Below are 27,912 nucleotides of genomic sequence, written 5' to 3' on the forward strand. Positions count from 1 at the left end.
ACACGGCGGGCAGGGCAAGCAGAGCAGCAAGGCCAGGGAGCAAAGCGGGGGCTGCAAACCTGCTCTCCCTGCTCCTCCGTGCCTCCGTCTGCATCGTCTGCCGGCTCGAGCTCGGGCTCCACTCCCTGATCATCTACCCAGGAAAAGAGGAGGAAGCTGGTGAGCCAAGAGGGAGCCAGGAGACCAAGAGGCCAGAGGTGTTTCCGAGGAGCCTGGGGACCTGTGACCAGCTTCCGCCATGGGAGCTGTGAGGTCAGGGCAGGAACAGGGCTCAGGAGCCCAGAGCAAAGGTTTCTTGCTCTGGGATGGTGCATGCAGTGCTTTCCACCTTGGCAGCTTTAGTTTCTTTGTCTGTAAAATGGGCCAACAACAGGGGCCTCTGATCTGGCAGCAGAGTGAGAACCACTTTGCAGGGCACTCGGTTGAAACTTGGGAGTGGGGTGCAGGGGACGGGAACATCTGGGTATTATACATGTTTGGTGCCCAGGGCTGACAAGGGGGGAACAGATCCTCCTGGCTGCTTCTTAGCACCTTTGGAGCTCTGGGTCCCGGGGGGCTATCGGAGCTGTGCAGGCGGGGTGGGGATGCTGAGGGGGTGAGGGGATTCCAAAGGGTAAAAGGGGCACAAAAGGGTAAAAGTGGTTAGGGAGACGTGAATTTTGACATAAGGTGGAGAATAGCAAGCCATCCATTCCAGTGGTTTCCAACCTGGACTCCGTGGGACCGTGGAGGGTAGTGGATGAGTCTCCTGTGAGCTGCTTATTAATAATTCAAAGTATTAATTAGAAGCACTTGTCCATTAATCTATGAAAAGCCTCGAAAGTTCTTCAAGTCCCTTAAAGTTCCTAAAGTTAAGTTCCTTTGCTTTTGGCTCAATTTATGTTTATTCAGCAGTGGAGCACTGATGCTGTCTTGCTAACAAGAATGTCTATTTAATAAAGCAATGGGAACACAAATGATTACTTAGTTTGCTAGGGAAAAAATTCAACTTCTAAACCATGGGGTCTATTGGGGGTGGGGGCTGACTGACTGGGTCCTTCATGGGGAGAGAAGATGGAAACCTCTTGTTTAAACCTTTTCATCTCTCAAGGCTCCTTCCAGCTCTGGGATCCTTAATAAAAATCCCTCTCCCCCATTGCTTTAGCTAAGAAAAGTTCTTCTGGGGGCCCCTGTGACAATGTGTCGTGGACTTGAGGGCTGGGTGGAATGCTGGGGTTCTGCTGGGTTGGCCACAGTGGGCAGGCAGAGCCCTGGGACAGGTGGTGGTGAGGGGAGCCATCAGTCCCACCTACATCATTAGGATGAGTGGCTTCATTTTCCAGGCAAGAGATGCTCCACACTCGTTCCTGTCTGTTCACAAATGCAGGGTCCATTCTCACAGGCACAGACACCTGGGTCAGGTATAAACTGGGCTAACTGGACCCAGAGGTGAAGACTAGGCAGGGAGGGGCTGGCTGCAGCCCGGTCCTGCTGGCCCAACACAGCCAAGGCCATCCCTGCCTCCCGGGAATGGGGAGAAAGGCAGGAATTGAGCTGGCTCAGACGCCTTCCTGCATTTCCTGAATTTTCTCCAAATGAGAATTGAATTGCCGGTGCATACGGAGAAGGATGGAGGCAGCGGCTGCCCCAGCTCAGGCTGGCAAAGTCCGGTCATCAATCAATCCCCTGCTTCGCAGCGCTCCCTTAGAGAGCATTTATACCTGAGCAAAGGGAAGTTTCTAGATCCTTTTATTCAAGAAGATCGATCTGGTTTAAAAGCACTAAATAAATAGCTTGCTAGAGAAAGAGTTTTTATTTTCTATAGTTCCTGAGAGGGTGTGTTTGCCCTGAAGCCAAGACCCAATTTCTAGGAAGGTACCACACTGACTAGGATTACTTTCATGAAAAGCAATTAAAATCGATTTCTCTCCTTCTCAAGCTCCTATTTCACTCATAAGAGCAAATTAGCTCCCTGTCTGAAAACAGATTATTCACTGGGAATTTAACTCTGACCACATCTTCAACTAATACCGAATGTCCTGGGGGAGGCTGATGAGAGCACACTTTGTCCTTCCGAGAGGCCCCTGAGGTGACACTGCGCTCTGCTGCCAGGAAGGAATGTGCTGGGAGATGTTTGCCCTGCACCACGGAGAGGTGATATGGAACCATCCAGATAACCTTCACCTCTTCACTGACCCAAGTTGAGGTCCCTCTAGGGCTCAGGTATGATTCAAAGTTGGAGCCAGAGCTGTCTAGACCCCATCACAGGTTCCTAAATGGTTGCCACACGACAGAAATGGGGACCCTTGGTTCCTGGGTGCAGATTCAGCCCAAACCTGGGGGCTCCCAGGTCAGCTGAGCACAATCAGCTGGAGTAGAACCTGCCCCACGTCAGGTACGAATCAGAACAGCTGCCAAGTGAGAGTAAAGGCCCCATCAGGCATCCTGCGCTCGTCATTGCCACGGCCCCTCGGCTGCCTTCCTCGGCTCCCCACCACGAGCCCACTGAAGAAGCACTGAGATTGAGCCCCCGACTTTGCCCTGGTGGTGTGAGCTGCCCTTTGAAGACACATCCTGGGAGTTGGGGTTGAGAGCAAGTGGACAGGGAGCAGTCGGTTGAGGTCTGGACTAAAACTAGAGGTGAGATCGCAGGGCAGATGAAGAAAGGAGGTGGGGGGACACAGGGAGCTGAGGCACCAGGGTGGCCATGGTTTGGTGCCTGTAAGGGGTCTCACAGTCCTGACTCCATCCTCGGTGTGGTGGGACCACGCAAGGTCTATGCACAGGGACGCAGGTGGCAGGGGCACTTTAGGTAAGCTCCTCCCACAGTCGCCATCAATCTTGGACCACTAGAGTCCTCTCTAATGTGAGCCCCTTCCCCTCTTTCTTGCTGCTGTTTCACCCCAGCCCCAGTTCAGAACCAGGCTGGGAGAGGACACGACACCCAACAACTAAGATCATAATCCCATGAGCAGTTCACTTTTGCCACAGCTCTCCATGCCTTCTTCAGCAGCCCAAGGGCAGGGGAGGGGTCTGCCCACCTGAGTCTGTGTCATGGGGGAGAGCCTGGCAGCAGCCCTCAGGACAAGGAGGGAAGACGGACCCCACCCACCCCAATGCCCTGGCCGACAGCCCCTGGCACATGGCTGCCTCTCCATGAAGGAAATGCAGCCCAGAGAGCCACGGGCTATTCACCTGGGGAGGAGGTGGTGCGTGAAGGGAGACCAGCATCTCTGTCTGGACCTCCCCATCCCCCGGCCGCAGGAGGAAGCCCTCTCCCCCGGCACATGATACCTACACTTTGGCTTGCGAAGGGGCCCTGGGTGCACCTCGGCGGTGACGGTTTTAGGCAGGAGCAGCTGCTCCTTTGAGCCCCAGTCTTCTTCCCACTGCTTCTTAAACTTCTCTTCCTCCTCCACGATCCTGAAATAAAACCCCCACGCCTGTGACTGGAGTCAGAACCTTCGCGGGCCCACCTTCTGCCTGTCGGGGAACCGCAACCAGCCCGGGAGAGGCCACACGGTTCTAGTCGTGGTGAAGAAAACAAAGTCCCTGTCATTTGTGTTCTAAACAGAGTGTGAACGCCACCCGGCAATTATAAGACTCTGTTCTAGTTACCCTAATGAGATCGGCTTTACCAGGATTATGGGACAGCTACAAATAAAGGAGGATCCACCAAGGGACAAGAAGATCCGCCAGGTAGACTGGCCTGGAGGTGGCCTCTGGCTGCCACACTCCTGAGAGCAGCCTCACGTCCACACACAGATACGCGTGTGCAGACACGTGCAGCCGGGGCACTCACTGTTCCATCTCCTTCCGGTATCTCTCATCTTCCTCTGCTGCCTTCTGGGCAATTTCCTTTTTCCTCCTGAAACACAAATGTAGATTGGCTTGTTGGAGTCTAGGCAAGATAAGTTAACTCTTCCTTGTGGTTAATTTCTGCTTTGAGAAAAGTTTTAAATATTTCTTCCAGGCTCCCTTCCCAGGATTCCCGGACCAGACGTGGATGCTGAGGTTGCGGGTCTGACAAAGCCCCGGCTTTGTACTCTTTGTGGTTTTGGTTGGCACCGTTGAGCAGAGATTTTGCACTGCTGGAGCTGGGAGGTAGGTCAATGCGGGCCACACTCTACATGTCCACCTCCAGACACTTAGATAAATTGACTGATGATAGGCAGGGCCTGGCCTGAGTGAGGTCCTCCTGGAGGAGGGCCCCAGACCCCAGGTAGCCAGGGCTACTAACCAAGGCCAGGGCAATGGGCAGAGGTGCCACCCAGGGTGGTTCTCCAGGCTAACTCTGTGATGGGAAGATCCTGCCTGCCTTCCTTCTCCAAGTTCTTATCATACTCCTAGGATGCATCGGGATTGGGGTTTTGATAGTTTTGATTTATGAATTGCTCGCCCCATTGATTCTCTCAGTCCATCATCTCGACCATCTGAGGGGGTGGCTTTATCACTACAGACGGGTGTAAAGCCCAGGCTGGTCACGTGTGACTTTGTACACAAGTGGCTTAACCTCTCTGAGCCTCAACTCCTCACCTGTAAAATGGGTTAATGCTGTCTATCTCCCAGGCTATTGTGGGACTGAAATTAAGTAACATACACAAGGCCCTCATACACAGCCAGCCACATGGCTGGTACTCAAAAAATGTTACCAACTGCTAGTGGCATCCTCATTTTCCATATTCCTGGAAATCAGAGGCTCTCCTCAGCAAGGAGGGAGGAGCCCAGGGGTCTGGAGGCAGGGATGGTTACACTGACCACCACTGAGCCCTGAGGACAGGCCTCAGGGGGAAGGGATCAAGTTGGCCCAGGACGCCGAGGGCAGGAAGCAAGGCCAATGGGGTCATATGGTGGTCAGGGAGGGTGGGGAGGGGCAGCCCGGCTGGCCACACTCACTGCCGCTCCATCTCCTGCTGCTCCTGCAGGATCTTGTTGGACTCCATCGCCAGCCGCTTCTGCATCAGGAGCTCCTGCCGCTGCAGCTCGTGCTGCCGTGCCTCTGCCAGCCGCTCCCGGTCCGTCATGAACAGCTCCCGGCCCTCGTGGGGAGGAAAGAAGCCCCTTGCTCAGTCCCCTGGGGAACCTGCATGTCCCCTGCCACAGCCCTGGGGGCCAAGATGCAGGTTGTCTTCTCACGGCTGTGGCCCCCACTGTGAGGCACTGTGGCTCCTGCTGCCTTTGACCAAACTTCTGGCGGGGCAAAGATCCTCTCCCTCTGCTCTGTCAGAGCTTGAGGGAAGGAGACCCCTTGGCCTTTCCCAAGGGGCCAAGGAGTGTGTGGCAGAGATCAAGGCTCTGAGTGGCTGGGATGGAGGTCAGGGGTCATGGGGCCCCCACCAGCTCCTTCCGGAACTTACAGCTCCAGCTACGATGGAGATGGTCAGGCTGCGGCTACTCTTCAGAATGTTCACGGCCTGTGGGGACAGGTGGACAGTTGGCTGAGGCCTGACAGCAGAGCAGTCTAGGCCTCTGGAGAGCAGAGATGGTCTCAGACACCATGGCAGGGCGAGGGGCATGAGAAACGGGGGGCAGAGAGGATCATGGCCAGCAGATGAAGATCCTCATCTCACCTCCTTGTGGTCCAGGTTGGAGAAGTCGATGCCATTGACTTCAACAATCTGGTCCCCTATCTGGTGGAGAAATGGAGAGAGATCAGTGTGTTTGCACTATTTGTACACTCACTCATCTACAGGAAGGGCTCCCCCTGGGGTCCAGGGTCAGATGTTGGGCTGCACCTCAACTCTGCCCAAAGAGCAGAGCAGTTGGAAAGCTCTGATGGGGCCTTGGGAGGACCCCAAATACCCCTCAACCTCATATCTCTTTCATCAGCTGTCAAGTGTTACACCATTAGAAGTTCATTTCTTTGGCTGAATGTATGACATTTACTTCAAAAACTCAGGTTGTAGACATAGGAGCCTTTGGGCTTCTCACATAGCAGAGGCTGTGTTGAGTCATAACAATAATTGGTAAAATAGCCAGATTCATCGATCCCTTACTATGTGCCAGGCACAGTTCTAAGCCTATGTATTAATTCATTTAATCCCCACAACGACCCTGGAAGGATGGCTTTTACCCCTATTTTACAGGAGAGGAAACTGAAGCACAGGAACAGGAAGTAACTTGTCCAAAGCAGAGGTTAAGAGTTCCAGCTCTGGCATCAGAGCACCTAGGTCTGAATCCCAGCCTTACCACGCTGGGCACAAGGTCTAGGAAAATCATATATTTTCTCTGGGTCTCAGTTTCCTCATCTGTATAACAAGGCTAACGATAGGACCTTATTTTCAGAGTTCTTGCAAATTTTAAAGGGCTTAGAACAATGGCCAATCCAGTAAACACTCCATAAATGTCAACTCTGATTATTATTACTACATTCCTAAGCTCAGGACCAAAGGCTCTCAGACCTGAGGGCCGTAGACAGGGCCACATGTCACGCCCTCTGTGCAGCCTTCCCCTGGGGGGCGGGCGGGAACCATCAGCTGGTGACTGCCGAGAGCCGGTGTGTGGGAAGAACCTCCATCACCTGTGATCACAGGCTGACCCCACACCCACTAGGGCCCCACGGGACGGGCCCCGGGTCACTCACCTCCAACCCCACCTCGGCAGACAGGGAGCCGGGCTTCACATGGCTGACGAAGATGCCGGGTTTCTGCACGGGGCCGCTGGAAATGCTGTGGGAGGGATGGGAAATGCAGGTGAGGCTCGGCTTACCCCTGCAGCCTCGCTCACTCTGTGTCCTGCCCCCTCTGCCTACGTGTCCTGTGCTCCGGCCCCTCAGGATACAGGCGACCCACGAGCTCAGTGCCCAAGGCACTCCACTGTCTACCTGTGCAGCCTCATTTCCCTGTGGCATTAGCCACAGAAAACTACTTGTAATCCCCCCCACCTGACCCCTCACCCAATATATCGCATGTGCTGTCTTCTCTCTTTCTTGCACTTTCCTATTCATTCCTTAAGATTCAAATGCTATCTCCTCTACAGGGTCTTATTCTATCCCAAGACTAAGCTAGTTGCTCCCTTCTCAGTGCTCCCAAAACACCTACAGCAAGGATGGCACTTGTACTCTTATTCTCCCCTCCCAGGTCTGTGGCAGACATCACTAATCGATCACAGCACTCTTTCTCACCAAGTCTGGATAAAGCCTTAAAGTACTTTTCAAGACAGTACTTCAGGCAGCCATGACTAAGTGAACAGAGATAGCACAGGATACGTTACTGATTTGCCATCCCCGACCTAGAATGTAGCTCCATTACCATCCTTGTCACTCTATACTGTAACTATTTATGTGGTTGGTTCTACTCTGGGCTGTAATCTAGAAAGGAGGGACTTTTTTATCACTTATACTTGGCTGAAAAGTATTGAATAAATGTGGATGAATGGAAATAATGATAATAAACAAATAATAATAACTAATATTTACCAACTGCTTACTACCTGCCAGGCACTAAGCTTGGTACTTTATTTCTGTCATCTCCTTCCTCCTCACAGCAACCCTGTGATGTGGGTATTATCACACACCCAATTTATAGAGGGAGAAACTGAGGCTCAGTGTGGTCAAGTAACCAGTCCAAGGTTCTAGAGTTCATAGGTGCCAGAGCAGGGGCTGGAACCTAGATCTGTGACAGTAGGACCTGCGTGCTTAACAAGAACACCCATGTGGACTGATGTCTCTGCGATTTCCTGGATGCCTCTTTAGGAAGCCCACAAGGTAATAAGTGACAAGGGAACTGTGACAGAGATGAGCAGCTGGACAGGCTCCTTTGGCAGTGACTCGAGGACCCACCAAAGGAATACGACTCTGCCTTTCGGCCTCAGTTTCCTCATCTGTTAGAGCTGGCCCTCTGGCCCTACAGGGCTGTTGTGAAGCTCAGAGAGGAAATCATGCACCAAGAAGTGTCACCACTAGTGGACAAAAGTCTCCTTGGAAGCAGCAGTGAGACAGGCAGAGGCGTAGGGGCCCACCGGGGTCCACTGGCCATGAGTGAGCCCCAGGGCACCCTTGCCACCCACCTGCAGCCGAGGCCCCGGGTGCCCACCAGGCTGATGAAGATCTTCTTCTCCTTGTTGTCCTGACCACTGGAGGAGCCCAGGCTGCTCCGCCCGCCCTGGAGGAGGGACAGGACAAGGGTCACTGGGTGTGCACATGTGTGCAGTTGGCCTCTAGAGCACATAAAGCCTTCAGGGCGAGTGCTGCTGTCCCCACTTGAGCTTATCACTCTGTCCCGGGGGTGTGTCTGCACCAGCTGTGCCCGGCTGAGGGCCCACTGCCCACAGGGGCATTCTGGATGCACTGGGGCCCACATGCAGCCCCCAGGGCACATTCTAGAACAAGCCCTGCCTTTAGGAGTGGCCATCCCTCCTTGGAGACCACCCTGTCTAGACCCCGTCCCAGGTGGTGCTGACTCTCACCCCGGATTCCGACACAAACTGATCCACATACTGCCATTTGAGGGGTTCGTCGGGAGAGCTGATGAGAAGGGAAAGTAGAACGGGGTCATTAGGGAGAGACGTTTGTAGGACCAGGCCCCAAAGCCAGATCCACCTCATCTGGAGCCTCCAGCTGCCACTGGCCCAGGGGCCCTGCTGGCCTCGGGGAGTCAGCGCCCAGTGCTGAGCCCACGGGGAAGAGTCAGTCTACAGGGGACGGTCCTGCTCACCTCTTCACAGGGATCAGGCCGATGTCTGTGGGAGAAAGGCACAGGGGTGAGGACGGCTCCTCCGCCCGCCTGTCCTCCCCCAGGAGCTGGGCTCCCTGCTGCCCTCCCCTCTACCAGCAATGCCCCTCTGCCCTCTGGCCTCACTCACGTCTCACTTTGATGGACACAGTCTTCTTGGTGCGGATGAGGTTGATGACCTCCTCGTGGGTGCATGAGGAGATGGAATATCCATTGATCCGGACAATCTCGTCCCCGACCTTGGCCACAGACAGAAGAAATGAGCCCCAGGTTGAGGGAGCATCATCGCCAGATGCTCTGGGCCTGCTCTCCAGGAAAGGGCATGACCACCATGCCTCCCCTCGGAAGAAATCTTGGCATGTGTCCTAGTGCCTTGTTACAACCAACCCACCCTCCCTCAGCCTGAGAGATCCTAGGGCAGGTGGCACTTCCAAGCAGTCTTTCTGCCCCATTTTACAGATGGGAGAACTAAGATGGGGGTGAGGGAAAGTGGGTACCAAAGAAAGTGGGGAGCAGAACTCAGGACTCAGTACCCTCACTCCAGTGTCCCTTCTCCCGCGTTGGGACACCATCAGGTTCTGGAATCCATGCAAAGGGCAACCCTTCACCCAGATCCCAGCAGCTCTTCCCTGCCCTTTGTCCCACCCCACCTAAGGAGCAGACTCTCCTGTCCCTGTTAATCACCATGACACCACAGCTGAGTCTGGGCGGGAACTCCCTTGTCTGCGGACTCAAGCTGACGTCACTGACACTCACACAACCTCTTTTTTTCCACTCGATGGACACTCAGTGGACATTTTAACTCTGCCACAGCCCTGACCTCTGAGTTCCTGTTCTGGGAGTAAGCAAAGAACAGCGAATGAACACAAGGCTTCAGCATCAGATGTCCTGGGTTCAAACCTCTGCTTTTATTCTTATTAGTTGCGTGAGCTTGGGCAAGTCTCTTGAAGTTTTTGAACCTCAGTTTTCCTCATCTGTAAAATGGGGAAATACTGTGGTTGCTGTGAGAATTAACTGAGCGTGTACACGTGAAGCCAGCCAGTGCCTGGCACACCGTAAGTAATCAATAAATGGTTGCTATTGTTATCATTAATTAGGCCTGAGTCCTGAATATTCCACTCAGATCCCTCTTCTCAGACTTAGGCCTTATTAGACGGGGAGACAGCGGGGCTCAGGGGCCTGCAGGGCCAGCCCTGGAGACAGGTCTGTGATGAGATCGCCCCCCGCTGGACACTGAGGTGGGCTCCTCCAAGCCCCTGGGCCCTGGGGCTCAGTCTTGATTTTCCTCATTTAGTAACTGCAGGCCTGGAAGGACCTCAGCCATCAGTTGAAACTGGGGCCCAGGCAGGTGATGTTGGTCCAAGGTCACACGCCATTGTGTGGCTGGACACTCCTCTCCAGCCTGAGGCCAGCGCAGGTCAGCTGAGGGCTGAACTCACACCACATGGCTGATCCTTTGGAGACTTGTTGGCACATGTGGGGGATGCAGCTTGACTCCCTGTAGGGTCTGCGGGTGGGCGGGCACACAGCCTCTGAGGGGTCCTCTAGGACAACTCCTATGCTCGGCAACACCCTCGCAGATCACCTTCTCGTGATTGCCACCTGGGCACATCCCTTCCGCACCTGGACACAGACCCCAATCTTCTCGGGGGCCTCACAGGAGTGGCATGGGGCTCCAAATGGTGCCACACGGAGGGGCTTGCTAAAGAACTCTCCAGGCTTCTGGGGACATCTCATGTAAGGAGAAGAGCTGGACTAGCTCCTTGCACCCACTCTTTACAACAACCCTGCGTTTCTGTGAATCAGATGAGGAAACAGGCTCAGAGTGGTGAAGTGACTTGCTCAGGGTCACCCAGCTAGGACACACTGTTGCTGGGATTTGAAGTCAGACAACAAGCGTTGTCTCTTGGGCGTCTGGCCAACCCTGGCTGCAGTTCCCTGAGTCCTGCCCTCTCTGGATCCTTGCCAGCCCTTCAGAGCCCTCAAGTGCCAGAGGAAGGGCAGGGATTCCTCTGTCCATTTTACAGCTGGGACTACCAAGGCATGCAGAATCTTTCTCTAGCCCCGGACTATATAGCAAGGCTGCCCTGTGTGGGGCAGAGGACGTAGGTTCAGATATGCTACACTTGAAAAAACATCTAAAATATCTCCAGTAGGGGGACCAGAGCAAAGAGCTGGAGTCTTAGGGCTGGGTCAGTCCTATTGGTGGGTCCAAAGCCCCTGACCTGGGGCTCAGCCTCCCAGGTCAAATCAGCTGGGCCTTCAGTCCTGAAGCTCCCCGTCCTGTTCCTAAAGGGCACCTGCCGGGACCCAGTCAGAATGATTCCCACACAGCCCCCGGCTCAGGTGGCGGGATCCACTTTCCTCTCCGTCTGGCTCCCCGGTGGGGCCCTGCAAAAGGCCCTTTGTGCAAGGGCCATCGTGAAATGACGATCTGAGGGACAGCGGCACAAAGGAGAGATGAGCCTGTCAGCCCGAGAAAGGGCGGATACTTCATAAGCCTGAGAAGGGGGCAGGAAGGGAAAACTAAGTTTCATTAAAACGGCCTGATGCCCCGAGCCACGGAGGCATCATTGAGAAAGGCCTGGCCTCAGAGGAGAGCTCACCCTGGAAAAAAGAGGCCCTCAGCCGATGCCCGGAGAGGAGCTCATTATGTTCTTTCTCTGGCTGCGTTTCTGGGCTGGAAAATTGTGCTGCACAGGAGAGGAATAATGAAGGGGCTGAAATTTCAGACGCCTCCGGGGAGCCGTGAGACAGGGATTTAGAACAAAGCGATGTCTGTCAGCTCCTAGTTTCCACCTCCCACTCCATGGTGTCTTGTACCATTAGCCCTTGAGCCCCCTGAAGCCCCTGGCTTGGCAGCCGGATTGGGATGTTGATAAGGAACGTCTGGAAGCTCTGGGAGGGGGTGAGAGGGGAGGGTGGGCCTCTTTTATCTGGACATACAAAAACATAGCTTTTGGCTCTGGCAGGAGTGAGACCTCGAGGTCTGCCCATCTCTGCTCAGACACTGAGGTGAGGGGACCCCAAGGGAGAGGCATCTGGGGTGCTGAAGAGAGATCCCTGGGCTTGGCAGTCAAGAGCCCTGGGTTCAAATTGTGGCTCTGCCACTAACTGGCTGCGACTCTAGCCAAGTCTCTGAGCCCCTATCAACTCTGTAAAATGGGGGTGATACAGCCAAGGTGTACAATGAGAGCTGGTTGTGAGCGTGCCACCCCGCACATTATAGGTGTTCACTGAACCTGCCTCTCTGCTTGCCTAACAAATGCACAGCACTGATGTGCCAGGCACTATGAGAAGTGTGATATGAATTCACTTATTCCTCACAATGTCCTGATGAGGTCGGGAGTATTATCATCACTCTCATCTTACAGATAAGAAACTGAGGCACGGGGTTAAGTCATTTCACCAATGTCACATAGCTAATGAGCAGCACAGCCAGGACAGCCAGTTCAAGCCCTGCTCTGAGCCACCGCACTACCCTGCCATTTCCTTTCCCCTTCCAGTAAAAGGCTACGTGTCCAAAGCTTCAGGGGCCAGGACATCACTGTTCTCCTCCTTCAGGAAGCAGGGGGCGCAGTGAAGGGCAGCAGCAGTGGCCGCTGGGGCCGGGCTCCCAGCTCCACTCAAGAACACAGGTAGCTGCCTGCAGCCTGATTTCTATGGGCCTAAGGAGAATCTGTCAGGATGCGTCAGCCTCTTCCTCTCCCAAAGGCTCAGTCAGAAAGGCGAAGTGACCGTGTCATGCCACACAGCCTAGTGCGTGAGTGAGGCCCTGGCCCCCATCCCCCAGACTCTGCTTGCTCACCTGGAGCCCGACGCTGTCTGCCTGCCCACCTTTGATGAGGTGGGAGATGAAGAGCCCACAGCCGAACTCGAGGCCGCCGCGCACGCTGAGGCCCAGGCCTTCCGGGTGCAGCCGGTCCAGGCGCACCTCCTTCAGCTTCCTGCCACGGGAGAGGCTGGTGACGGCCCAGTTCTGCCCTGACTGCCAACGCTGCCCCGTCCACTAGTGAGTGCCCCTGTCCACCCCAGGGTGACCTCCCCCTCCCCCTGCTTCTAATCTGGAGGCTCCCTCCCCACCTGGAGCGCCGGGGGGTCAGTTGGTCATATTCCACCTGGTGCTTCAGTGGGATCAGAGGCCTGATGGCATCGAACAGGGGCAGGCGGCTGGGCTCATTGATGACCAGCTTCAGGTCTCCCACAAGCACAACCACATCCATGGTCCTGTGGAGACATGGGGACACCTGGATGCTCACCCATGGCTGTGACCTCTGAGACCCAAGGATTCTCAGAGGAAGCCTTGAACTTGAGGAAAACTCTCCTGAACAGCCCAGAGCCCCTAACTCTGGGCCAGGTGCCTCAGAAGACTTTGTTCTCTCATGTAAGCATCGCAAGGAAACCGTGAGGTAGCGATCGTTAGCCCACCTTGCAGATGAAACCAAGCCAGAATTCAAACTCAGCTCTGCCTAGTTCTGAAGCTCAGGATCTTTCCCGATGGGAAACCTCTGTGTGAAACAGTGGTGACCCCTCTCACACCCTTGTCTCCCACTTCTGATCGGCAGCCTAACTCTGTAAATTCTCCCTCGCAATGTCTCTCCCAGGCCCCCACCCTACACTGTTCAGACCCTCCGCGTGTCTGGCCCGCACCTCTCCAGCTGCCTGCCAACTTGCTCACTCTCATCTTTTCTAAATGTAAGTCATCCCCTTCTCAAAACCCTTCGATGGCTCCCTACTGCCAGAGGTCCCAAACTCTTCTCCTTGGCAGGCTCAGGGCCTCCACGACCTGTCTCTGTGGAACTGCTGGGGGCTCGTGGCTGTACGTGGTCTCGGTGGGGCCCGAGCTCTGCCCCCCGAGATCACTGATCACTTCCCACTCACACTCTCTGCTTTCACGTCTGCACACTTCCCTAATGTGGATCCCTCAGCCTGGAAAGTCCTTCTCTGATATTTCCACCTATCAAAATCCTTATCCTTCAAAACCCAGCGCCAGCCTTCTCGGTCCTTCTCCCCACGGTTAGAAGTGACAACTCCTTTCTTCACATCCTGTTCTTACTTCTCGTTAGTAGTTATTTTATCGTAACGTATATCACAATAAGTGTTTGTAGTGTCCGTCCATCTTCCCCCACTAGGCCATAAGCTACTCGAGGAAGAAAGCAAATCTTATTCATTTCCAGATTCTGCATGGTGTCCAGCAAGTGGCAGGACTTATAAATGGATGTTGAATGAGTCAAAAAGCAGGTGGGTGACAGGAGGCAACCGATGCTGGCACTGAGGCCAGCTGCCCCTTCCCGTCATACCCCAGCAACCACACTACTGAATCTGTCTGGATGCTTGACAGCCTCCCCGCCAGACTGTGAGCAACCTGAGGGCAGCAGCCAGTCCGTCTTGTTCACATGTGCACCCACAGCCCCTGGCACAGAGACACGCACAGAGTGTTTGCGTAAATATTTGCTGAAACAAAGAGCGTGTCCATCTGATTCCCGTTGAGCATCTTCGCTCCAAGATCCCCAGGATGGGAGGGGAGGTCCTCCTGAATCAGAACAACCCATCCCAGGGCTCCCTGAAGACAGAGGGCCCCAGGGTGGTGCCCAGGAGCCGGACGCAGCACACTTACTGGTGGTACATCCGCAGCACGTCGTAGAGGTAGTCCTTCTCCGCGTCATTCTCAATGAGAAAATCCACCTGGAAAACCCAAGGGCCGAATTACAGCTCCAGGCTCCGCACCCCGACAGCAGGCCCCAGGGGTGGGGAGGCCGCCACGGGGACCTCCTCCGCAGCTCCTCAGGGCCGGGGTTGTGAGGAGAGGAGGGAAGCCAGAGGCCAGGCTGTTCCTCTGACCCCAACACATCAGACCCATACAGACCAGCCTAGCATGGTCACAGGCATGCCTGTGCACGTCCAGACATGGCAGGCTAAGCCTCATCCCCAGGGGGGTGACATGCATGCACATAGGGACCCACACACATATGCGCACAGGTGAACCCCCACGTGACAGTGATGTACTCTGATGGCAGCAGTGCAGCCGCTCACCCCCATGGCTATGTCACCCATGTCCAGGGCAGCAATGCCCATGTTGGCTCCCCGGTCTGGAAGAAGTCCACTGTCTTACCTGATGGTGGCTGTAGTGCCGGAGAACTGCTTTCAGGAAGGATTTGGGCCACTCGCTCAGATAGCACATCCCACCTGGGGGAGCACCCTACCACCCAGTTCTTCTGCGTCACCAATGCCAAGGGCAACTCTGCCCTGGCCCGTCCTGGCCTAAGCTGGTTGACTTCTGGCCACTCCTTCCCCTCCCCAGGTCCCTGCAGGGCATCCCCCCCCTCCCAACAGGGGGAGAGTCAGGTTACATCATTTCAACTTTGCTGACGTCAATGGCTGGGACTTCAAGGTCGGGGTCAGGAGCTGTTTCATTAGCACCTCAACCCCAGGGGAGCTGGTGGGCCAGGAGTCCCAGATTCCACTCGCTGAAACAGCTCAGTGTGACTCTCTACACATCGCATCCTTGGCTCTCTCTTCAGCCCAAGACTGAGTAGGAGGGCAAGGTGGAGGCTCCAGGGATCACTGGGTCCCTCTCCCCTCCAGCCTTCAGGCCCAACAGCACGGTCCAGGGCCTCAGCTCCCCATAGTGAGAAGCTGCTGCTGGAAGCTGCAAGCCCCCACCTGACTGGTCCTCAGAGGAGGGCCGGAGCAGCCTGCTCTTCTCCTGTGGGGGTCTCAAGGGTTCTGGAAGGCTGGGGGAAGTCTGTCTTCCCAATTCAGAGAGGACATGCAGGGCCCTGCCCTTGGGATTTCTGGCCTGAGCAGGGGGTACAGGATGCAGATTTCTTGCCTCCACCAGGCAGTATCCCCTTTCCCTCTCAAATCAGGTTGAGCATCTCACTGAAGATGAGAACAACCCAGGAGGCTTGCCCTCCACTGACTCATGGTCGGGCTTCAGCTGCTAGAGGAGTTCACCCCACCTGCTCCAAGAAGGGCCCTCCTGCTTTCTCCTACATCACTGCCCCTCTCCTCCAGGCAAGGGGCTCCCAGCCAGCCAGAAGATGAGGACAGAAGCACCTGCTTGAGGAGGTGGTCCTAAATCTTAGGGTGGCAGCCCGGGCTCTCGCACATACCACGTATGCGGGCACCTCTGAAAGTGCATCTCCATGAGGACCTCTCTGCCTGGGCCTGTAGGAGAAGGGGTGGACCTCACCGAGACAGGCCTGGGTTGCCCACATTTGGCTATGGTGGAGGAGTCTGAGCAGAGACAAATTCTGAACTCCCCTAGGATCAGGGACAAGAAATATCCTTATAAATTTAATCATGTCACTTGCTCAACAGTTTCTCATTGTACTTAAAACAAAACTCAAATCCACATTCCTTCCTTTGACTCATCAAAGCACAACGTTGCCTCCTGCCACTCTTCCTGCCTACACGGGCTCCCTAACAGTGCCTCCCATGGGCCACACCGGCTCCAGCCTCAGGGCCTTGGCATATGCTGTTCCCTCTGCCTGGATTGCCTCCCCACTTCCCTGCATGGCCGGCCTCCTTCCCAGGGAGGTCGTCCCTGCTCACCTACCCAAACACAATCCACTCCCCTCCCCCTGAGATGTTCCAGTTCCTTCCTTACAACAATCACAATTTGAAACTAAAAGCTTGCTTTTTCATGCATTGGTTTGTCTCTTTCACCAGACAGAAAACCCCATGAGGGGAAGGATGAGGTCTGTTTTGTTCTAAATACCTTGTGCCTAACACACAGCAAGTGGTCAATAAGTAAGCAGGCAGTGACCTTGTCCATCTCCGGGCTCCTGGTATGCCCGTCCACATCAGATGGGAGGAGGGAATCAGAGGCACAGAAGGGGAAGGGACATACATGTTTGCAGAGTCCCCATGAAGCCCCACGGGACAGCCCTAGGAGCTGCTCCTGGGCTTTCTTCCATTGGTTTATCTCACAAATGTTCTCCCACTGTTTTGCAGATGAAGAAACTGAAGATCAGAGAGGATAATCAACTCACCCAAGGTCCTACAGCAAATAAGAAACAGAGCTAAGATTTGAACCTCAGTCTATCTGATTCCAGAGTCCACGCTCCTCCTGAGGCACCACTGAGTGTCTGACCCAAGTCTTCCAGAGAAAAACTCCAGGGCCTCTTTAGGTCGAAATTTCAAACCCTTTGCTCTCAAGATCTTCCTTATCTCGAACCCCCATCTCTCTCCTCCACATTGTTAAGAAAACCCCTTTGGCTCCATCCATAATGAGTGAGGAAGCAGACATCTTTCAAATGACTCTCTGATATTCTGCTCTCGGAGGGGAGCGTAAAATCCTATCTGCTTTTGTTGGAGTGTGGATGCCCCGACCAAAGGGCTTCCTGGTGACACTGAGAAATGGATCGGAAAGGGAGCCTCTCACTGGCCGAGGCCTTAGGACTGACGCCCTCTTTCACCCCTCCCTGCAGAAATGCCTCCCGCTGCATCATTAGGCTTAAGAAGTGATGGAGCGTCCTCGGTAGACAGCGTTTGGGCATTGGGTGGAAGTGGGAGTGGAAGACTCAGGCAATTTCCAAGAGCAGAGTCTAGGATTCCATTTTTCCACTTCCCCAGGCCCAGCACAGATCACCTGGAAATGATCCTTGTGGGAAAGAGCCCGTTCCTGGGACCCAGACTCCCGGGGGCTGTAGGCAGCCCTGCAATGCTGATGGCTGCATCCAGACGCCCCACCCAGAAATCTCGTCCTCCCATCTCTGTCTCAGGCAACCGCAAAGTTCAGCTCCTTAGCCCGACCTCCACCCCCTCTCACCAGTCAGGTCCCTCAAATCCTGGTCTCCAGTTCTGCCCTGACCCGCTTCTCCAGGGTCATCTCCATCATTTCCTAAGTGGGCCTCATGCTACAGGTGAGCAGGCCCTTCCCCCAACACACTGGCACCTCCCCATCCTCACTCCGAATGTCCCGTCTCCCTCCATAATCCAACTTGCCCATTTAAAAAAATTATCTAGGGGCTGACCCATGGCCGAGTGGTTAAGTTCGCGCGCTCCGCTCGCTACAGGCGGACCAGTGTTTCGTCGGTTCGAATCCTGGGCGCAGACATGGCACTGCTCATCAAACCACGCTGAGGCAGTGTCCCACACGCTACAACTAGAAGGACCCACAACGAAGAATATACAGCTATGTACCGGGGGGATTTGGGGAGAAAAAGGAAAAAATAAAAAAAATCTCAAAAAAAAATAAACAATATCTTCTGAAGAGAATATAATCTTAAAAAAATAAATTAATAAATTAAATAAATTAAAAATTATCTATGTACCATGACAGCTGGGAAAGCACCCGGTTTACGTGGAATGGCCTTTAGGAACGAATCTAAGTGATGAATCGAAATGGAGGTCATGTCACGACCCTGACCATCCCACCCCACCCGCCCCCCGCCCGGAAATGTCTCCAAAGAGACTCACTGACAACAGCACTGCTTTGTTCTCGGACCACACCCGAGTGGAAGCACACTCACATCTCACCCTCTTGGCTTCAAAAGGTGCCGAGAAAGACAACTGAGGAAGAAGGGAGTTTCTCTGGAAGCCTGAACATGCAGTAAACATCATCACGGTAATTCGAATTTCACTCTTTAAATATTTAAAAAACTTACACGGTATCCCCTCCTCCTTGGACTCCAAGTTCAAGCAAACCCTCTGGGAAGGTGTGCCCGGCCCCAGCCCAAGGCTCAGCTCCGGGAGGCCCTGCTCCAGGGCGTGCTCCACCATTCTCCCAAGGCCCTGAGCTCAGGCACCTGGAAGGCGCCTGGCGTGCATAGGTCTTCGACAGCACCGTGCCAGGCACGCCGGAGTACGGCGCTCAGTGGTGTCTGCTGAAAGATGAATGAACCCCAGTTGCTCTAGTCTAGAGCCTTCCTTCCATCCCCTTGGCCCAGTCCAGGGTCATCACCTCCCATCGCTCCTCAGCATGCACCCGCTGCAGCCTCCTGCACCTGTCTCCTCTCAGATCACTTCCAGCTCATCACAAAAGAGTAGCTTCTAGACCCACTCAAGACACACTGCCCTTCCTCTCCCGTCCTGATCCCTGCCTTCATTTAAGGGAAGCCCGAGCCCCCCATCTAGAGTCTTTCCTGACAATGCCCAGCCCAGAGACTCCTCACTTGCCTGCCCGGTTGAGGCCCTTCTTGTCCAGCTCCCTCATTTGGGCCCGACTGTGCTGACTGACCGTCCACCACGCCAGAGGACCTTTACAATATTATCTTCAACCTCCCACTGACCCTCTGAGGAGGAAGGGTATTATTATCCCCGTTTGACAGACGAGGAAATAGAGGCTCAGAGAAGTGGCAGAGCTGACTCCAACATGCCTGCTGGTTCCAAAACCCCTGCTTTTTTTTCAAACTACCACATGGCATCCAGCTACCAGATACAACTTTTTGTCTGCATTTGTCTAATACACATTTATCGAGCACCTCCTGTGTGCAAGACACCATGTCTTCCTTCTCCAACTACCTTTGGAAAGATTTTCCTTGTCTTGGATCCCTCTTGATATGGGCACAGACACCCTAAAGAAGGCCATCATCTACAAATAACTGTTGGGGGGAGGCTCTTTATCACATCAACCCCCCATCCTCGCCCACCTCGAGTCTGGTCCCCTCCATCAGCATCAGCGCTCTCCAGCTGATGCTCTGCTGGCTCTGTGCTATGTGCTCTGTGCTCAGGTGGAGTGGGGTTCAGCCCCCTTTTTGGGGGCACTGGAGGCAAATTCTGGGTTCGAGCCTTCTCTCCCAGCTCCTCCATGTGGACTGGCCCTTCAGGACAGCCGCACAGGGGAAGCACACAACATTCAGCTCACGCAAATTCAACTCCACGTGTGCACCCAGCCAAAGAGGGAGAAAGAGAGCAAGAATAATTAAATAATGCATGTAATTCCACTCTCCTCGGGCTGTTGTGGGGATTAAATGAGTGAATATATGTAAAGTACACAGGACAGTGACCAGGGCTCCAAAATGCATGCTGGATTTCGTCCTCTGTGCCTGCAGACTGGCTCCCCAGCCTCTGCACCTGCCCTGCGTGCCAGGAAGCTCTGCCAGGGCTCCCTGCCCTTGCTTCCTACTGTGTTCACCCTAGCAGGGAGCGGGCATGAGGAGAAAGGGGATGGGGTTCTGATGCCCGCCCTGTGGCAGGTCTGGGCCTCTCTCTGCAGCTGTGGCTCCTCCTCTCCTGGGGAGCCCCTCTCCCCTTACCCCTCCAGGAGCACCTGGCTTCCTGCTGCTGCTCCCAGGCTGTTACCACACCTTGTCAGCTCCTGTGTCCCTGCCCCTCATAAAATGCTGCGTTTCCTGGCTGGATGAGCCACCGGCTTCCTGCCAGGACCCTAGCCGGTGGGGCTGTGGTGGTGCCAGCAGCATTTCCTGTCTGTGAGCTCTCCCTCCCACTTTAAGATGCCTCAGTGTCGGCTGTCCTTGGTCAAGCTTTTCCTCAGCTCCCCCCAAAGCCTGTCCTGTCACTCTCTGCACACAGGACACCACTTTGTCCCACCCCTGCCACAGGACTCAATAAGCTTGTGTCCTTTCTCTCTTTACTCTCCTGTCTCCTCAGTAATCTGTGTGAGGCCCAGACACAGGCTGGGGGGAGTGTGGAGGGCGAGGTCAACAAGCCCCTTCCTCTTCTGGGTCTGTACCTCTCTGTGCCTCAGTTTCCGTCTGTAAAATGAGGACAAAAGTACCTATTTCATATCATCCTTCTATGAGGGATTAATAATTGCTTTTTATTATTCATGAGTTAATAACTGTTAAATGCTTAGAACAGAGCCTGGCAAACAGTAAGTTCTAAGTGTATGTTAAATAAAACTAAGTAAGAGTAAATGAAAACAAACTCTGTAGTCTCAGCAGCTGGCAGAGAGGGGGCCCTCCAGAAGTGCTGGTGGGGGAATGGATGCAGCCACGCTTCCTCCGAGGCCTTCCCAGCGTGCATCCCAGACAGTACGGGTTTATTCAACTCCTGTTTTATTACCCTTCACCTTTTCAAGAGACTGGTGTCCTGCCAACTAGTTGGCAGCATTTGACAGAGCACTTGGCTGAGCCAATCACACCCTCCTTCTCCTGCTCACCGGCTGTGCCTTCTCCTCAAAGTCCGGGGTGCCGCAGTCTCTGTCCCGGGTCTTCTCTCCCTCTGCACTGTCTCCTGAAGTGACATCACCAGTCTCGGGGTTGGAACTACCATGTATGCCCCAAGGACTCACTGAGGCTGATCTCCAGCGCAGACCTCCCCGGTCCACAGACTCCTACAGCTACTGGCCTTCTCAGCCACCTCTCCACTTACAGGCCCCAAAGGCATCTCAAACTCAAACTCCACACACCCAGAATGGGACCCTTCGTTTCCAGCATCTCCTGCTCTGTCCCCACCAATCTGCTCCTCCTCCCGAAATGAAGACTCCCCCCTGATGCCCCTCTCTCCTCACCCACAGCCAACCCATTGGCAAAGCCCGCCAGGGCTCCCTTTACATGGATCCTGGGTCTGACCACTCCTCACCCTAGTCCAAGCCCCCACCTCTGGCTGAGGCTGCAGGAGCCTCCTAGTCGGTGGTCGGCCTTCCACTCTTGGCCCTAGTCAGAGCAATCCCTTTTAAATGTAAATCAGTCATGTCACTCCTCTGCTGGCTTCTCATCACACTTAGAACAAGACTCCAAGTCCTGACCATAGCCTGCCAGGCCCCCAACTCCCTCTAATCCACCTCCCACTACTCTTCATTCCATAATTCCTCTCAGAAATACTGTCCTAGTTGCTGTTCCTAAAGAAGGGAAGCATACACTTGCCTCAGGGCCTTTGCACTGGCTGTTCCCTCTTCTTGGAATGTTCTCCCACATAGATCCCCACAGCTCCTTCCCTCACTTCTCCCAGGTCTCTGCTCAAGTATCACCTCTTCAGAGAGGCCTTCCTGACTCCCTTGGTTACTCTCCATCTCCTCACCCTGTTTATTTTTTTTCACAGCATTTATCGCTATTTGGTATTATATGATACTTTTATTGGTTTATTTGTCAACTGTCTGTCTTCCTCATTGCTCTCTTTCAAGGGCAGGGATTTTGTTTTGTTACTCAGTGGTTAGAGTACTATCTGGCATGTATTGGGAGCTCAGGCAGTATTTATTGCAGGTGTACATGCATGCATGCATGAATGAATGGTTAGCAAATCCCTAGAAGGCAGGGGCTCTTTCTGACCTTCTTATTTATCCCCCCACCCAGATGCCTGTCCTGGGGCAAGAGACACTACAGTCCCCATAAATGCATGACTGCTGAACAGGCAATAAAGACTCTGAGCAAATGAGTAACCCAGTTCCTACAACACACAGGGGCAGTGGCAGAAGAGCCGCCTTCCTCAGAAAAGTCGGTTCTCCAGGGAAGACGCCCCCTCCCCTCGCCTCAGGACCCTGGGCCCAAAGCTGTGACCGGAAGAGCACGCAAGTGCTGCTGACGTCCTTGAGGAAACCACACAAGCCCAGAGGAATAGACTCTACTCGGCAGCCTGGAGCCTGCTGGCTCGTCCAACACGATGCTCTGCAGGCATCAGCTGGGACAGTGTGGCCACTGACCAACTGGTGACTGTAGGCCCAGAGCAGCCAGCACCTGAATTCCTATTTAATCCTAACTGTCCTGTAAGGAGGCACTACGAACCTCATCTCACAGCTGAGGAAACTAGAGCTCAGAGAGATTAAGCGGCTTGCCCAAGGTCTGACTGGCAGTGAGTGACGGGGTTGAGATTGGACCCCAGTTCTGCCTAACTTCAGATAATAGACAAGAAGAGTGGACATTTGTTGAGGACTCACTAAGTGCCCAGGTCTATTTAAGCTCCCTACACACATGTAGATCTCAACCGACACTCACAATAACCTAACTAGGTAAATATTATTATCTTCACTTAACAAATTAGAGAACTGAGGTACAGAGAGGTTAATAACTGGCTCAAGGTCACACAGCACTTTCCATGACAATACACTACCTTTAATGCTACCTCCAATAACTAAGGATTTAGATTACCCCTTGGGAATAGGTAAACTTGCTCTGAAATACTAAGGAAGAGACATTTAGAAAGCAATTAATAGCAAGCTGCAAATTTCACCCAGTATGTCTGTGTGCCCCCATCTCTATCCTCTGCGGCTTCATCCTCTCTCCCCAGTTCCCAGATGATCTCCAACCTGGGAGGGAAGGTGGCTGCTGTCTCTGAAGCAGCAGGGCACAAAGTCCAGCCCCGGCCTTGCCCAGCACGGCGCCTGCCCTGCCTGTACACACCAGGCATTAATAGGTAATGACTCTTGCGGTGGGGAAGAGCAGGGCAGTGGAAACACACAAGCCTGAGGCCCTCTGGAGCCTGTGGGGCCTGTGGAAGAGGAACGGGGGCTAACCCAGGGACCCAGTCAGACACTGGGGACCCCAGAGGAAATTCTCTCTAAAGAGGCAAAGTGTAGTTGTAGAAAACCAGGAAGAGAAGATAAAAGAGAAGCCCACTTTACTTTCAGCTGAGGGGCAGGGAGCTGAAACTGAAGCCTGAGTCTGGGGTGGCGGACGGGAGGCTGTGCTCCTTCATGGCAGGTGCCTGAAACCTACACTTACCAAACGTCCTGGCGGCTGAAATTTCTCCCCTCACAGCCTCCGCAACAGGATGCGCTGGTGAACACTGTCCCAGGCTCTCCTGGCTATGCACCAGCCCCCCAAACTCCCGCTGAACTTCCAGCTCGCTCTCACCCCTGGGATGCCCAAGGCCTCGTTTTTAGGAGGCTTCTGCCACTGTGAGCTGTCCCCTTTGTGCCCCCACCAAACCTTGATCCCAACACTCAGCACCCAGCCACGGGTAATTATTAGTGGAGGGTCTGCTTCCCACCCACACAACCAGCAGTCTGAGGGCAGAGACGGGGCCTGGCACAGAACGGGTGCTCAAAACCTGTTTATGAAGTGAATGATTGACCCCTGGCCCCTGGCCCTTAGCCCCCGTGGCCCCCACATTGGCTGGGTCCTCGGCTCCCCTGGGCCTCTCTGTGGGGAGGGAGGGGGTAAGCACTCTAACCTTGCCTACCTGAGCTCTGCCTCTCAGGCCTGGGAAGGGGTTTGGCTTGGTCTAAAGTCACTGCCCCTCTGGGCTCTGGGAGGGCCTCAGGGCACACAGTCACCTGCCCCTCAGGCAGAGCGTCTGGGTAGTTCCAGACACCCCCAGCTTCACCCTTGGGCTCTGAAGCATCCTAAAACCTGGTGGGGAGTCTGCTGGGTTTCCTGCAATGGTCTCTCTGGGCTCAGGGCCTCAGCAGCTCTTGTGTGCTCTGGAAACAGTTCAGGAAATGCCCTGGGTGAAATCCAGCAGCTTCCAGTGGTGGTCTCTGAGGATCCTGGACCCCCAGTGAGGCCCCTCAGTGGGCCACAGTAGGGGAGATGTGGTTCTGCCTGAAGGATCTGGCTGAGTCTCTGTACCTCCTCCCTTCCTCCCACTGCCCCTGGCCACCACCACTTCCTCAGTTGCTTCTTGGGCCCTAAGAAATGCCCTTCAGCAGGGCAGGGGCTCCCTGAAGTGCTTCTAACTGGTGTTTTGAGGTCAAAGGACAGAGAGAGACACCCAGTTCCCCTTCCTAGGAATCCTCACTTCTCAGACACTGCCCAGGACCCTCTCCACATGCTCCAATTGAGCTGGGGGGCACTAGGAGCTGCGGGATTTGCCCACTATGGGGCATCTCAGAGAAATGTCCTATCTTAGGCCAAGGCTAGAAGGAATTCCAACCCCAGACAAGTGCCAGCCCCTAGAGGGCAGAAGGAGAAAGAACACTTGCAGGAGATCAGTTTAGCGGTTCCCACCCCTGGAGTCTCAGTGCTCCTCCCTTATTTAACTGGGGATCCCTGCTGGCAACCAAACGACCCTGGGGGCAGGTTGGGGGAGGGGGAGGCAGGGGTGGTGTCCCAGACCACCCAGAGCCCTTAGGCCCGGATGGAAAAGGGAGGCATCCGGGGCGCTTGGGGCGCCCCTAGCAGCTCTGACCTTGTGCCGGAATTCTCGGGCCACCTTTCGGTCCATGGCTGGGCCAGATCGCGCCGCGTCGCTGCACAACTCCCTCCTTCGGGTGCCTGGCTGCCGGACCCGGCAGGAGCGGCAACCGCGACCAGCAGAGCTTGGGAGCGGCGGGGGCGGGGCCTGGGAGAAATGGGGCGGGGCCTGGGGCGGGCGGAGGCGGGGCCTTGGAGGGGGAGGAGGCGGGAGCGGTGCCTTGAGCGGCAGGGGCGGGGCCTGGGGGTGATGGGGGGACTGGGGCGGGCGGAGGCAGGACCTGGGGCGGGGCCTTGGAGGGGGCGGGGACGGGGGCGGGGTAGCTGGGAGGCCGGAGACACCTGTCCTGAACCTCCTTGCCTCCCACGGACGCCCCGGGAGCAAACCGGTTGGAGTGTGTGTACGTGGTGGCGGCGGCGGTGGCGGTGGTTGGACTCGAGGCTTGCTCGCCTCTTGGAATGGCCCCCAAACACACGCGGCGGAGGGAGAGGATCTCGGGGAGGCTTGGGGAGGACGTTTGGGACTTTTTTGTGGGGGCTGGAATACAGAGGTCCTGAGACTCTCACATCGGTGGGTAGGGGGTGGGCTAATCTAGTCAGTTTTCTCTGGATACACAAATAGAGGCCCATTCGCCCGCCTGAGGCTGTCACCCCTTGTCACGCATTTCACCTTCAGCGTACATTCCAAAATGGCCTCTTCCGTGGGCCTTTCTCACTTTAATCTGTGAATTCCTCGGGGCTGGGTCTTACTGTGGCCCGCAGAGGCCTGAGCCAGCTTGGAGTGCCCTTCCTCAACCAACCTCCCCCAGTCCACGTGCCCTCTACACACACACACACACACACACACTCTCTCTCTCTCTCTCTCACTCACTGAAGCATGGAAAGGCCTGGCAATGACGTCCTGATTTACCGCTGACCTTTACCCAGGGCCCAGATCCATCTAGTTCATTTGATTCAATTCAACCAAGGTTTGCTCAACTCCTAGGCCTAGTGCTGGGGTGCAGACAATGAACCAAGCCTGGGACAGACTGAGAGGAAATCGGGGGCCCAGAAGAGGGGCGATAAACCAGGTGTGAATGGGGAGACTGGGGACCTTTAGATATGGAACTTTTGCCTGGATTTGCCGCAGGGTGGGGGCCTGACCTGATGGCACCATGTCGGGGGCATGGGACAGGAGATGAACAGCAGCCCAAATCAGGGTAACTTCAGGGGCGCCTAAAGACCCCCTCCTTTGCATCCCACCCCGAAAAGCGGAAGTCATGCAGCAGACTATTTTTATTTGGGCTAAATTATTGTCTAGTTTAACATGTAAATCCCTCCTTGAGAAAAACCTTAAAATATTATCCATGTTCTCACCTTAGTACTAACTAGTTAAGTCAGAGATAAAGGGAAAGACTTGTGGGATTGTCAAGGGTCCAGGAAAGACACATAAAATATTCTTCCCTCCAACTTCTTTTTGTTCATTCCCTACATTTCATAACTATGTCATATGGCTGTTTATTTAATTTTTAGAGTCCAGACACAGTCGCAACTGCCCTTACGAGGGGGAATGCCATCCACTGGCACGCGAGTCCTTACTTTATATGACCTCCCCCCCCCCAGACTCTATTCTTCTTAAAATGCTCCCCTCTTTGTTTTGAGGACAGCACAGGGTCCTGGTTCTCCTCTCCTGCAAGTGCTCCTTTTCCAGCTTCCTCTGAGACGGCCCTGCCTCCACCCGTTCCTTAACCAGTGTTCTTTAAGTCTCCACCCTTGGCTCTCCCTTCACCTTTCCATCCATGCCCATGGCTTCAAATGCCCTGTGTGGGAATAGCTATGTGTGCGTTATTTACCACTATATTTCCAGAATAGTGTGTGGCGAGGAATAGGTGCTCAACAAATTTGTTGAATGGATGAATAAATGAATGAATGCATGCATCCCAAATCTATACCCCTGCCCAGGGATCTACTGGGGCCATCATCACCACCACGACCACTGTCATCATCATCAGCAGCAAGTCCCGGCATCTAGTTGGTGTTCCACCGCTCAGTTGGCCAAGAGAATGATACAAAGACTACCAAGGCTCTCAGGCCCCCATTTCCACTATTTTAATGTTCCTCCTGGAGAGAGAGCATACCTGATCACAAAATTAGAGCTATTTTTGCAGAAGACTGGCTTTGATGGGAGCAATAATATGGGAGTGTGAGGCACTGCTGTCATTCAGTCGGCCTTTGTAGAGCTGGGGCCTGAGCTAGTGCTGGACATGCAGAAGACTAAGGCAGGATCCATCCCTGGAGGGGCTCACAGCTGGGAGCAGGGTGGGGATTTGGGGACCCAGGAGGCTGTAATGGGGAGTGTGGGAGCACAGGCTAGGACTCTGTAGGCCTGAGCCCTGGTTCTGCTACTGGCCACTGACCACTGAGTGGCATGTCCCAGGACCTCTGTAAAAGGAGAACAGAAGACCAGTCTCACACCAGCATTTGGGCTCTGGTGTAAGGGGCTTCCAGGACCCAGGTTCCTGAGCTGTGGATCTCTGAGGAGTAAGGGATGTTGGAGGCTGCACACGCTGCCTCCCTGCTCCCCCAGGGGACTTAGGGTTGAGTGATCTGAATCCAGCCTCCCTGGGGAGAGGCAGCCCCAGGCCAAGGAGGGCGAAGGCTGGGCCACCGTCAGGCGCCTAAATTATGGTAATGAGCTGGGCAGTCCTGTTTCTCAAGGTCGGGGAGGAGCCAAGCGCCTGGGAGGAGGGGCCGAGGGAACCCTGGGGCTAGAGAGCTGGAGGAACAGCGGCCAACGGGTGGAGGTGTGACCCTGCCTTCGCCGGGAGAGGCACTCCGATCCCGGCCCGCGCTCAGGCTTCCCAGTCCCCCCGCCCCGATGGGGGCTCCAGCCCCGCGCACCCCCGCGCCGGCGCTCTGCCTGCTGCTCGCTTGCGTTTGGCAGGTCCGGGCCGAGCCCGCAGGGCAGTCTCTGCGGGTCCAGTCTCTCGGTGAGAGAGGGGTGGGCTAGGGGAGGCCAGGGCCTGAGGGAACGTTTAGGCGAAAGGGCCTGGGCAGGTTCGAGAGACGAAGGAAGGAGAGAAGGTTTGAGGGAGGACAGGGGGACAGCCAGGGAGAGGGTCGGGGAGAGAGGGAGCAGAGAAGGGAAGAGAGGCCAGCGACAGCCAGGGCAATGGGTGGAAGAGACCCAAGGTGGGGAACTACACAACAGTGGGGCACGGAGAGTGGGAGGAAAGAGGGAGACCCTTGCTGGAGAAGAGTCGCCAGGGAGGGGGAGAAAGGATTTGAGAAGGCTGTGGTGA

General features: G+C 54.8%; 2 protein-coding genes across 4 annotated transcripts in view; one reads left to right on the forward strand and one right to left on the reverse strand.

Annotated features, from left to right (window-relative positions):
* The window catches only part of USH1C (USH1 protein network component harmonin), a 47,809-nt gene extending 22,807 nt beyond the window's left edge, over positions 1-25,002 (reverse strand). For 2 of the 3 annotated variants that reach the window (XM_014741870.3, XM_014741869.3), the window contains exons 1-15: positions 24,627-25,002; positions 14,269-14,336; positions 12,735-12,878; positions 12,460-12,598; positions 8,782-8,890; positions 8,634-8,658; positions 8,386-8,443; positions 7,987-8,081; positions 6,563-6,647; positions 5,550-5,609; positions 5,337-5,393; positions 4,876-5,018; positions 3,782-3,847; positions 3,278-3,402; positions 60-133 (exon numbers count right to left, since the gene is read on the reverse strand). In XM_014741870.3, coding sequence (XP_014597356.3) covers positions 60-133; positions 3,278-3,402; positions 3,782-3,847; positions 4,876-5,018; positions 5,337-5,393; positions 5,550-5,609; positions 6,563-6,647; positions 7,987-8,081; positions 8,386-8,443; positions 8,634-8,658; positions 8,782-8,890; positions 12,460-12,598; positions 12,735-12,878; positions 14,269-14,336; positions 24,627-24,662 — 1,284 coding nt within the window. In that variant the 5' untranslated portion in view covers positions 24,663-25,002. The remainder of the gene's footprint in view (positions 1-59; positions 134-3,277; positions 3,403-3,781; positions 3,848-4,875; positions 5,019-5,336; positions 5,394-5,549; positions 5,610-6,562; positions 6,648-7,986; positions 8,082-8,385; positions 8,444-8,633; positions 8,659-8,781; positions 8,891-12,459; positions 12,599-12,734; positions 12,879-14,268; positions 14,337-24,626) is intronic. The other variant, XM_070273422.1, reaches the window with a different exon arrangement.
* Positions 25,003-27,488: 2,486 nt separating this feature from the next.
* OTOG (otogelin) overlaps positions 27,489-27,912 on the forward strand; it is a 95,007-nt gene continuing 94,583 nt past the window's right edge. The window contains exon 1 of the mRNA XM_003365430.4: positions 27,489-27,600. Coding sequence (XP_003365478.3) covers positions 27,489-27,600 — 112 coding nt within the window. The remainder of the gene's footprint in view (positions 27,601-27,912) is intronic.

Source organism: Equus caballus, chromosome 7 (assembly GCF_041296265.1).
Source record: "Equus caballus isolate H_3958 breed thoroughbred chromosome 7, TB-T2T, whole genome shotgun sequence".
NCBI classification, from domain to species: Eukaryota; Metazoa; Chordata; class Mammalia; order Perissodactyla; family Equidae; genus Equus; species Equus caballus.